Raw genomic sequence first — 10,246 nt, 5'->3', positions numbered from 1 at the left:
TACCTGTGGTAATATAAAACCTCCCGTCGATATGAGGGTGCTAGGCATTCTAACTCGTACTATGGGACAATGCCTGATGCTATAGGTTCAGCGTTCTACCGATATTTTAACTAATCAACGTGTCTAGCTTGACCCCAGACTTCGTCTACCGTCCTTCCTTTGGTTTCCGGTATGTGTCTCGATACGAAGAGGAAGGAAGCTACTGAGAGAGCGCTGAAAATGAAAAATACCTCCCCGTTGCCTACTACGGCCCGTAGCGAAGGAAACCCGTATGCAACAGCGAACGTCGCTAACCAATTAGTAGTTAAACCAATACTCTGGGCCGCCCCTACGGCTTCGTGGCCTACTAGCTCCGAGGCAATCATGAAAGGGAGTGGGCCGAGTCCAATAGCGAAACTGGAAACGAACAAAAGGGTCGAGATCCCCGAAAGAACCTGGATTTTGAAGATGATCCCAGTGCCGAGTAATGCTGAAAATATACCCATACCCACGATCGATAGAAGTAAAGGTGTCTTTCGACCAACCTTGTCGATGATTCTTGCAGCTATCGCTGTGACAAAGAGATTTAGGAGGGAGACGATCACATTAATGAGAGTCGCCCCAGTCGGGATTATATCCCCGAGAATTGAAACACCGTACATGACGATGGCGTTGATGCCCATGAATTGTTGTGCGATCATGATACCAACAACTGCGATGAGCTGCCGTCGATAATCGGCCATGGTCATAAACTGGTAAAGTGTTATCTTGGGCGTTGTGGAGGTATTGGCTTCTGTTGAATGGCCTAGGAGTCTCTGGTTTGGAGTCGCATCGTCAGGCCCGTCGTTTTCCCCATCTGGGCTTGTGGTGTCATCAAATGACACGAGTTCGTCATCAACATCGCTTCGTCCGCGCAACTTTACAAGTGACCGGTATGCTAATTCTCTATCTCCAACCGAAGCAAGCCATTTTGGGGATTCAACGCAGAATGGTAAAAGTAAGCATTGTGCTAGACCGATGAACCCACCGACGGCGAGAATGATACGCCAATATGGCACCACAGAAAGGAACAGGCCGAGAAACTGGGCGACGAGAATACCAAGATTGATTATGACCTGGGTGGAAGCTCCACTACACCACCGCCCAAAGTTAGCTCAAAGGACTCGAGTTTATAAACGGGCCGGAAATGAGGGTTTCAAACGCACAAAGTACCAGCATATTCGGCAGGAGCAACGCTGTGGATGTATAGGGGCGCGATGACTACAGAGCTGCCAGCGCTGAGACCCGAAATAATACGCCCAAGGCTCAGGGTGGTAACATCAGTAGCGAGAGCCATGAGAGCAGGGCCGACGATGAAGCCGACGGAGTTGAACATAGCAGTCCGTTTCCGCCCATATGTGTCGGCGATGGAACCGGCCGAGACGGCCCCGACAAGACCACCGACTGAAAACACAGAGGTAACAAGTCCGTATGTTTGCTCGGACATCGGTATACAGGGCCGTATGTCTAGTTCTAAAGAAATTCCATGCCCGTGGCAGCTTATGATATCTTGCGGGGCGTTTAACTCTGCCTAAGGAATATAACGTATTTATTCGAGCCCGAGTTAGCCGGTGAGATTTCATTATATTATATATATCTTTCGGAAACGTCAAAGGGACGAAGGTACTTGCTATATGGTAACCAAATAGAAAAGAGCCAATGCTCACAACGAGCACATTAAATAGAAGGCAGGGAGTAATGTCCCTCATTTTTTATTTGATTTTTTCTAGGGGCCCGCGATGGTCTTGCCGGTGCGATGGTTGAAGATCGAAGCTGTGGTCTAATGCCAGTGTCAGGCTGTTCCAGAATACCCAACCGATTAGACCAAATAAGACCAAACCAGGGCCCGCTTAGTTAACCCGAACCACCCCCGTCGGACACCATGTGACTGGGCACGAAGGCTGTTGACGGAAGATCAGATCGCGAAAGCATCTCATACACCCAGCGCCCCCATCTCTGCAATGCCGCTACCTCCTTACACCTCGAAAGTCAAAGTTCTTGATAAATACCATATAATCGGGTTCATTTCCTCCGGAACGTATGGCAGAGTATACAAGGCGCGCTCTCGCCATCCCGGTACCACCGGCGAGTTTGCGATAAAAAAGTATGGGTCATTCGGTCCAAGTTACAGTAATGCCTTGCCATAAATCGTCTGACGAGATCGCGTAAATAGATTCAAGCCGGACAAAGAAGGAGAGGTTATAAACTATACTGGTATCTCGCAGTCAGCATGTCGCGAGATGGCGGCAAGTCTATACCTCTTTTCCCAAGGAAGGATTGTGTACGGTTTTTGGCTAATTGGTGCGCTTTCCTCCACAGCTCAACAGCGAACTCGCTCATGAAAATGTCATCCATCTTCATGAGATAATTCTTGAAGACAAATGTATATATATGGTCTTCGAATACGCTGAGCACGATCTCCTGGTACATCACAATTCTAGTGCCCGATTATCACGGATTCAATTATTGATTGCGAAATAGCAAATAGTTCACCATCACTCCCACCCTGAACGTCGGCTCATCCCAGAATCCACGATTAGGTCTATCCTATGGCAGCTTTTAAATGGCGTCTCGTATCTCCACCAGAATTGGGTGATGCATCGAGATCTGAAGCCTGCCAACATCATGGTAACCGCTTCAGGTGAGGTCAAAATAGGCGACTTGGGACTGGCTAGGGTTTTCTGGAAACCACTGGCCGCTCTTTTCAACGGGGACAAGGTGGTTGTAACGATATGGTATCGGGCCCCAGAGTTGCTCCTTGGATCACGGCACTACACAGCTGCTATTGGTATGAGACCACTGCGCCTTCAAATCGAGATACTCGAGTTAACGCTGACGCGCGGCGAATCTCTAATGTAGATCTATGGGCCGTTGGGTGTATTTTTGCTGAGCTATTGGCCCTGCGGCCAATATTCAAAGGAGAAGAAGCCAAGATGGACTCAAAGAAGACAGTACCATTCCAGAGAAACCAAATGCAAAAGATAATCGAGATATTAGGCACACCCACGAGTATGTGTCTCATCCCGTTCAAAGAAATGAGGTCTTATGGATATTCTATTTGTTCAATGCTTAACCCAGCTCGCTATTTAGAAGAAAGATGGCCCTCGATCACCCAGCTACCCGAATACCCCCAAATGGCGCCTTTCAAATCGTACATATGTAGTCTCGAAACATGGTATCAACAAGTTGGTGCCACAAACAAGTTAGGCTACGAATTATTGAGCGGCCTTCTGGAATTCGACCCGGTCAAAAGGTTAACCGCTCAACAAGCACTAGAACATCGTTATTTTACTGAAGGGCCGAAGATAAGTCTGAAGTAAGATGAATTGTTCGATCAAATTTTGGATACGGTTGAGGTTGACCTAACACCCTTCTAGTGCCTTCGAGGGATCGTTTATCGAGTATCCCCATCGCAGGGTAAGCTCTGACGACAATGACATTCGGACAAGCTCGCTGCCCGGGACGAAGCGTAGTGGCCTACCGGATGACAGCCTTCAACCCCGGACTAAGAGGGTCAAGGCTGGGGAATGAGGTATCAATTGGGAGTACCTGCTGAGGTTTTACCTTGGTAGACGGCGTGTGGAGTTAGTCAGCAGGTGTCGGTTGCGATTGCAATTGCAATTGCTTCATGTTTTATTTCATATGAATTCATGCTTCCTTTATAAATCGTGATGCCGGCTTAATTAGATATTGGAATATGCAGAAGCCACTAAAAATTCATCCGTTAAAACAGTGTGCGTAAGCCTTTCCAAGGCAAGCTTCTGCACGACGAGGGGACCTTCCGTTAGAAATCTGAGAATTTATAGTCCTATCGCGATGCACAAACACGGTGCGATCTCCGACGCGCGCTGTGGTTGGGCCAACCAGGCCAATCTGACCGGCCAGCCTCGCTACAGCGGAGGATCCTTGCAATGGTTCTGCACTCTACCAGCAGCTCCTTTCCATCTTCATTTACCAAAATCCTATCAGGAATAAGAACGATACTATCGACTGCGGGCTAATTGCTAGGCTATATATTTTTATTTTTTATTTTACTCGCTCTGGCGATAGAAAAAAAAACTTTTTATATTGTAATATATATTTTCTGCTCACTGCCTTTCGAATTTGTTTTTTTATATTCGGGGAATTCGAAGGGTCAAAATCGCACTTTAAAGCCACATACCAAGTGAGTAAGTACTCCCTTAGCACCCAACCACGCACGACACCATCTTTCCAAACACATCTCGACCTTCTTCCCCTTTATCGCACCGCTCTAACCCAGGCCTTCCTCAGCCTAGAAAAAACCCCCCGCAAGCGACTTGGGCATCGCCTACTATCACGAACCCGATCATCTCTACACTCGTGAAATATCCAAGCACAAGGACAGCAGTCCGCATCAACGATCAAGATGGGTGGTCAAATTTCCAAGATGATGGTATGACCCCCCAAGCATGATTCAGCTCTTCGCCCCATGAGCAAACTAACAACCGACATTCGGCAGGCCAAACTTTTCGGCTCCAAAGAAATGAGATTGCTTATGTTAGGTCTTGATGCTGCCGGAAAGACAAGTAATGCTCCTATTTGATGCTCTCATGATTTCAGCGTGTTGGCGCCCTTCTCTGGTCGCGTAGTTTTCGCTTTTGGTGTCGCTAATGATTCGATTACTTCACAGCAATACTGTACAAGCTTAAGCTCAACCAAGGTGTCACTACCATTCCAACAGTCGGATTCAACGTCGAAACCGTCACATACAAAAATGTCAAATTCAATGTCTGGGATGTTGGTGGCCAGGATAAGATCAGACCGCTTTGGAGGCATTATTTCTCTGGTTGGTAGACGAACCCCTGCATGTTTTCCTCCGTATCAGTCGCTTACTCTGTTTCTTTGACCGCAGGCACACAGGGTTTGATCTTTGTTATAGACTCGAATGATAGAGAGAGGATCGACGAGGCACGACAGGAACTTCATCGTATTATTCAAGACCGAGAAATGAAGGAAAGTCTGTTACTTGTCTTTGCGAATAAGCAGGATTTGCCAGGAGGTATGCCCGCATATATATATTCTTGAAATCCGTTTTACCAACAACGGCTGACCCGCTTTGACCGCCCTCAGCCATGTCTCCGCAAGAAGTGACGGAGAAACTTCAGCTGAGCAAGTTAAAGGATCGGATATGGTATGTCGTACCGTCGTGCGCCACTACAGGTGAAGGTTTGATAGAGGGCCTAGTATGCTTGACCATATGATGATTCCAATTCTCGATTTCGCTGCTGACATGGTATACAGGGATGGCTGTCAAACAACGTGAAGGCCCCATCGACTCGTGCAGCATAAACGTGGGCGTAATGCGACGGGTCCTGCGGACCCTTACTTCTATCTGCTCTTCTCCCACCCTACCCGGTGGGCACCATTGACTTCTACCACGCCGTACATTTAATATAGTTCCATTTTAATCGAGCAGGTTGAAGTTACGCTTGTAGACTAATCTAATCAAACTTAGCGATCCGGTCTCCTTGTTGACAGGTACAGCATGTTCGCGGGACCATATATTCTTACATTTGTTCCTCTGTTGCCCTGTACTATTGTTTCTCTGCGCCGCTATTCCCCCAATGCATTTTCATACCCAGTCGAATCGATACCATCATGGCGTGCAAGGGAAGAGAAAGATTCCCAGTAATGAATCGCACTGTTTCGTAGAGATTATATTCCCACCAGATGGTAACTAAGAACCGGTATCTTTTATTTCATTTCATTTCATCTTCTCAAAATTTCTCCGTAAGCCTACCGGGCTGCAGCACATTCGTGTAGCCAGCTGGCCAAATACCCTCTGTCCTTTGCTCTTCTGGCATCTACGATTCTGTTGTCAAGGGCGGAACCCTTATGGAAGGCTAGAATTGTAGGAATTGAGTTAATCGAATATCGAGAAGCAAGGCTTGAGGTCGTTGCAAGGTCGATTTCAACTTCTGCAAACCCGAGCAACAAACCACTCTTGGCCTGTTGGTCAACCAGGTCCCGAACGAGGGGTCGTATGGCGTGGCAAGAGGGACACCATGATGCGGACCAGAAAGTGATGAGCGGAAGTCTGCGGGATGTAGAGAGCATGAGCAGGGTGTAGAGCTCATCTTCGGACCGAACAGGATCGAAGATGCGTAGCCCAGGCTTCGAAATGTGGAATGAACGACGGTGCCGGCGCAAGCCAGCAGCCCAGAGCAACGGGCGTCGCAGGATTGGAAGGAGCATTGTTTCCCGAGGTCAGATCCGGTGAAGTCTTCGGCCAGGAAATAGAATTGGAAGTTAGGTACCTACTGTACCTACCTAGCTAGTCCGGCGGCGGAAATGCATATGTTTGCTGAAAGCCGAGCAGGCTAGCTTAGTCATGTTCAACATAAGCTCCCACCGGCTAACCTCTTCGTCTTAACCCACTTTCTTGGATGATGGCGGCGGCGATGGTGTATAAGTACTGACGATTCGGCACAGAACCCAGCCCGATCGACCATCTCGAACCATTCAAACTTTTACCTGTCCCTTTTTAAATTTACTTTGCGCCTAAACAGCGGTTCATAGAAATTCACAAGTTGTCATACCCTCGGCTCGCTTTATAGCATACCACAAACCACGATCGGTATCTCAATGGCGCCTCAAATCAACGACGACACAGCAGCTTCTCTTCCTCCTCCCCCCAGGCCCAATCTTCAACAAAGGTATCACCCGACCTACTTGGACCGAAAGGCGAACAGGTTGATGTTCCACCGTGTTTGCTTTCCCCGGCTTTTACACCACCTTCAACCCCAGGAACGAGAACTCCGGGGCGGTCCACGGAACCCGCAACTGGTTCTGCATCGGAACAAGATACAATCGTTCAGCCGACACTGCTGGAAGAATTACCAGAGGTAGACAAGGCCATTCCCCACTGTTCATCAAGCCGTCCGCTGAAGCAATCCCGACACATGTTAGAGGCCTTCGCATGCTAACAACCATTTACTGTTGGTGCATTGATTTTGCAGGTGAAATGCCAAGTTAGAGCAAGAATACCGAGGTAAGAGACATGAACTCAGCCGCAAAACTTCTAGCTTCTCTTTCCGTTCCTAATAAGCCTAACCGCAGGAATGGTGGAGGCGAAATCTTCCTACACTTATATAGCAACAATATCGACAACAAGGAGCATCTTGCCATAGTGTTTGGAGATGTCATCCGATCCAGATCGCTAGATGCTCCACAGGAGAATGAAACTGAAATGGTGCGGATGACCCGGGGTGCTTATACAGGTCGTTTATATCCCGGTAGAACATCGTCCTCAGCTCCATCACCGAGCCAGGGTTCTGATGCGACTGTTACTCAAACCCCGGAAACCCAAATTCCTTTGGTTCGGATTCATTCTGAATGCTACACTGGAGAGACTGCGTGGTCGGCCAGGTGCGACTGTGGTGAGCAGCTCGACGAGGCCGCACGTCTCATGACACTCGAAGGCAACGGTGTTGTGGTGTACCTGCGCCAGGAGGGTAGAGGCATTGGATTAGCCGAAAAACTAAAGGCTTATAACCTCCAAGATCTTGGAAATGATACAGTTACGGCGAATCTGCTTCTTCGTCACCCGGCTGACGCTCGATCGTATGGGCTTGCCACTGCTATCCTCCAAGACCTTGGCCTGTCGACGATTAGATTGTTGACGAACAACCCGATAAAGGTTGCGGCGGTTGAAGGTCCAAACAAGGAAATAAAAGTTGCGGAAAGAGTTCCGATGGTTCCTTTGGCTTGGAGAGGCTTGAAGGGAGGGGTTTCCGGGGAAGAAGTCGATAGCTATCTAAAAACGAAAGTAGGCCACCAGCTCCCCTTATGCCAAAAGCTAAAATAACTAACGAGTGCGCAGATTCACCGTATGGGTCACCTGCTTCCAGATCTGGGCCTCTAAGGTTGAGAGTTATATGCCGTTCGCGAGTATTTTATTCTGACGGTGCATCATTTTTGCCCGTTTGTACTATCGTTTCTGGAGCCTAATCTGGTGTCAGGGAGTTATTGTTTATTATTGTATATGATGTATTATATGTTGTCAGATCTCACCATCATCCATCGTCTCGTTGCAAGATGCCGACCTCTAAGTGGCATCATTTCTGGCCTGTTAGAAGGTATCAACGTAAAGACACCACTCCGGATTCTTGTTACCAAAAACGGATACACTAGAGTTTCTCAGCTCACACCTTTACATGTTATGGTTCAAATTAGATCATATAAACAGACGAACGCATGTTTACGATACCAAGAAAAGTAAAATTCTAGATCTATGGCTAACAACAGGGCATCGATGGACACAATTCCTTTGGTACACTGCAAGTAATATGTATTTTGGGTAACAAAGAAGAAGCCAAGTAGCCTTGTAACAATCAGGGAGGGAGGGATGAAACCTAACCTCGAGGGCCCAGCTTCTCCAGAGCTCTTTTCCCTTGTTCCTCCCATTCCGCTTTAGTTATCCACATTCCCTCGTTCTCGGCCATCTGATATGGGGAAATAGCCGTTAGCTAGAGTTATATCAAGAGGATACCGAGTTGTAGAACTTACGATGTTTCCAAGCACCGAACCTCCCATGAACACAAGATGTCGCCTTCTCGGAGGATCCTCGACCCTGACTTTGAATTTCTGGGGGGGGGGGTACCGAGACGTGTTAGCTGTTTGTAGATTTTTGGGGCGAGAGGATATACGGGCTCCTAATCTTACATTTAGTCTAGTAGGGTCCCCATTGAGAACCCTCGTCAGCCATAACTGCTTAAGCTCCTTCTCCAATCTACTTGGAAGCCCGGGGTACATGCTTGAGCCACCGGAAAGGACGATTGCCTTAAACAAGCTAGATCTGACGTCCACATCGGCACTTTGGATTGTGCTAAATAGAAATTCGCCTAAGCCTTCCTGATCGCAATCGACCAGGTGTGGTTGGAATAAGCATTCTGGCGCCTCGAAGCGTTCGCTGCCTATCCGGATAACGCGGCCATCTGGTAGCGTGTAGTTCTCGACTAGAACGGTTGTTTCTTCGGCAAGTTTCTGGTCCAGTTGGAGGTCATAGGATACGTAACAGAGTTTTTCTTTGATTTGACGGACGGTTTCGAAATCAGCTGTACGGTTCAAGGCGTACCCGCGGCGTAGGAGAAGCTTAATGAGCTGGCGGGTCACATTACGACCCGCCACGTCGAGACGACGAGTCAGGTGGTTGAGAACAACTGATTCGTAGACCGGAACAATATGAGTAACACCATCACCAGAGTCCACAACGACACCACTGCTGAGACCTAGAATATATTAGATTCACAACGTCCAAATAGGGGAGTGACGTGCATACCCTGTGCATATAAAGCGAGCACGGCTTGTATCGCAACATAAACTCCACCGAAGTTATAGTTTTCGAACATAACTTCACACATTTTCTCCCGGTTACTCAGAGGATTCAATGGAGGTTCCGTCAAGAGGATTTTCCGGCCTGTCGGGTCGATTTGGAGTTTCTCGTTGAAGGTGTAGTCCCACAGATGCAGCATATCATCCCATTTCTTAACGATACCGTTCTCCATCTATATAGACGTTTAGCCAAGCAGCTCTTTAACCGGCCGAGGGATACAGGTTCCAAAGTTGAAGACACACCGGATAGCTGATTTGTAGCATAGTTCTGATTTTGGCGGCATCATCTCCACACATGATATCCTTCAGGAGGACTTCGCCTCCCGTTTCCCTTTCCTCCGTTCGTAATATCGGCCTCCCAACAATGCTCGGGAATTGATGCTCGGGGAAATTTGATCCGGCATAGCCGACTTTGAGACTGTCCGTGGGATGGCACGTTAGTTAGGTGGCTCGGGCGGCATTGGATGTTGTTGAAGGCGGGCGACCGCTGGCGACCAATTCGAAATGACAGTTTCGCCCAAATGCGCAGGTCTAACTTACAATCCGGTACCGCCATCGAGAACTGTAGAATCACCCGAGTTAATACAATTGAACGAATCCAGGAACAACAGGGTGCTTAGTCGTGACGTAAACAGACGAGGCATAAAAGCCACCACTCTTCTAACTTCGTTCAGGGGATGAGTCGGACTACATGGACGAACCTATTGGGGCTTCAGACATCGTGAAAGGCCGGGAGCGTATGTATCGTTACGGTTAGAGGTGGTAGATGATGGAGTGTTGGTGACGACGTCCAGCGTGGACAGGTGTGGGGTTTATGGTAAGCTCAAGCCCAAGCTACCGTTACTATTAACCAAATCCCGACCCAGACTGGCTG

The 10,246-nt window shown here is 48.2% G+C and overlaps 6 protein-coding genes across 6 annotated transcripts; 3 read left to right on the top strand and 3 right to left on the bottom strand.

Moving 5' to 3' along the window:
* Positions 1 to 110: 110 nt before the first annotated feature.
* On the bottom strand, positions 111 to 1,727 carry DFL_009546 (uncharacterized protein; the record flags this gene model as incomplete). Its single annotated transcript, XM_067639450.1, has 3 exons — positions 111 to 1,110; positions 1,185 to 1,545; positions 1,646 to 1,727. 3 exons carry the CDS (start codon positions 1,725 to 1,727, stop codon positions 111 to 113), a joined length of 1,443 nt encoding a protein of 480 aa, XP_067487239.1.
* A 252-nt stretch (positions 1,728 to 1,979) lies between these two features.
* On the top strand, positions 1,980 to 3,549 carry DFL_009545 (uncharacterized protein; the record flags this gene model as incomplete). The annotated part of the gene is made up of 7 exons (XM_067639449.1): positions 1,980 to 2,122; positions 2,192 to 2,264; positions 2,338 to 2,442; positions 2,500 to 2,806; positions 2,878 to 3,027; positions 3,109 to 3,334; positions 3,396 to 3,549. The coding sequence occupies 7 exons, from the start codon at positions 1,980 to 1,982 to the stop codon at positions 3,547 to 3,549; spliced, it is 1,158 nt and encodes a 385-aa protein (XP_067487238.1).
* An 856-nt stretch (positions 3,550 to 4,405) lies between these two features.
* DFL_009544 (uncharacterized protein) lies at positions 4,406 to 5,328 on the top strand (the record flags this gene model as incomplete). Its single annotated transcript, XM_067639448.1, has 6 exons — positions 4,406 to 4,432; positions 4,499 to 4,565; positions 4,670 to 4,825; positions 4,892 to 5,038; positions 5,110 to 5,222; positions 5,281 to 5,328. 6 exons carry the CDS (start codon positions 4,406 to 4,408, stop codon positions 5,326 to 5,328), a joined length of 558 nt encoding a protein of 185 aa, XP_067487237.1.
* A 115-nt stretch (positions 5,329 to 5,443) lies between these two features.
* On the bottom strand, positions 5,444 to 6,234 carry DFL_009543 (uncharacterized protein; the record flags this gene model as incomplete). The annotated part of the gene is made up of 3 exons (XM_067639447.1): positions 5,444 to 5,480; positions 5,551 to 5,568; positions 5,780 to 6,234. The coding sequence occupies 3 exons, from the start codon at positions 6,232 to 6,234 to the stop codon at positions 5,444 to 5,446; spliced, it is 510 nt and encodes a 169-aa protein (XP_067487236.1).
* Positions 6,235 to 6,440: 206 nt separating this feature from the next.
* DFL_009542 (uncharacterized protein) lies at positions 6,441 to 7,903 on the top strand (the record flags this gene model as incomplete). The annotated part of the gene is made up of 5 exons (XM_067639446.1): positions 6,441 to 6,443; positions 6,597 to 6,884; positions 6,999 to 7,030; positions 7,099 to 7,807; positions 7,862 to 7,903. The coding sequence occupies 5 exons, from the start codon at positions 6,441 to 6,443 to the stop codon at positions 7,901 to 7,903; spliced, it is 1,074 nt and encodes a 357-aa protein (XP_067487235.1).
* A 490-nt stretch (positions 7,904 to 8,393) lies between these two features.
* Positions 8,394 to 10,092, bottom strand: DFL_009541 (uncharacterized protein; the record flags this gene model as incomplete). Its single annotated transcript, XM_067639445.1, has 7 exons — positions 8,394 to 8,483; positions 8,548 to 8,625; positions 8,704 to 9,269; positions 9,320 to 9,545; positions 9,616 to 9,790; positions 9,913 to 9,934; positions 10,074 to 10,092. 7 exons carry the CDS (start codon positions 10,090 to 10,092, stop codon positions 8,394 to 8,396), a joined length of 1,176 nt encoding a protein of 391 aa, XP_067487234.1.
* Between the last annotated feature and the right edge of the window lie 154 nt (positions 10,093 to 10,246).

The sequence above is a fragment of the Arthrobotrys flagrans genome, assembly GCF_004000055.1.
Source record: "Arthrobotrys flagrans strain CBS H-5679 chromosome Unknown unitig_1, whole genome shotgun sequence".
Taxonomy (NCBI): domain Eukaryota; kingdom Fungi; phylum Ascomycota; class Orbiliomycetes; order Orbiliales; family Orbiliaceae; genus Arthrobotrys; species Arthrobotrys flagrans.
This window is presented reverse-complemented; position numbering and strand designations above follow the sequence as displayed.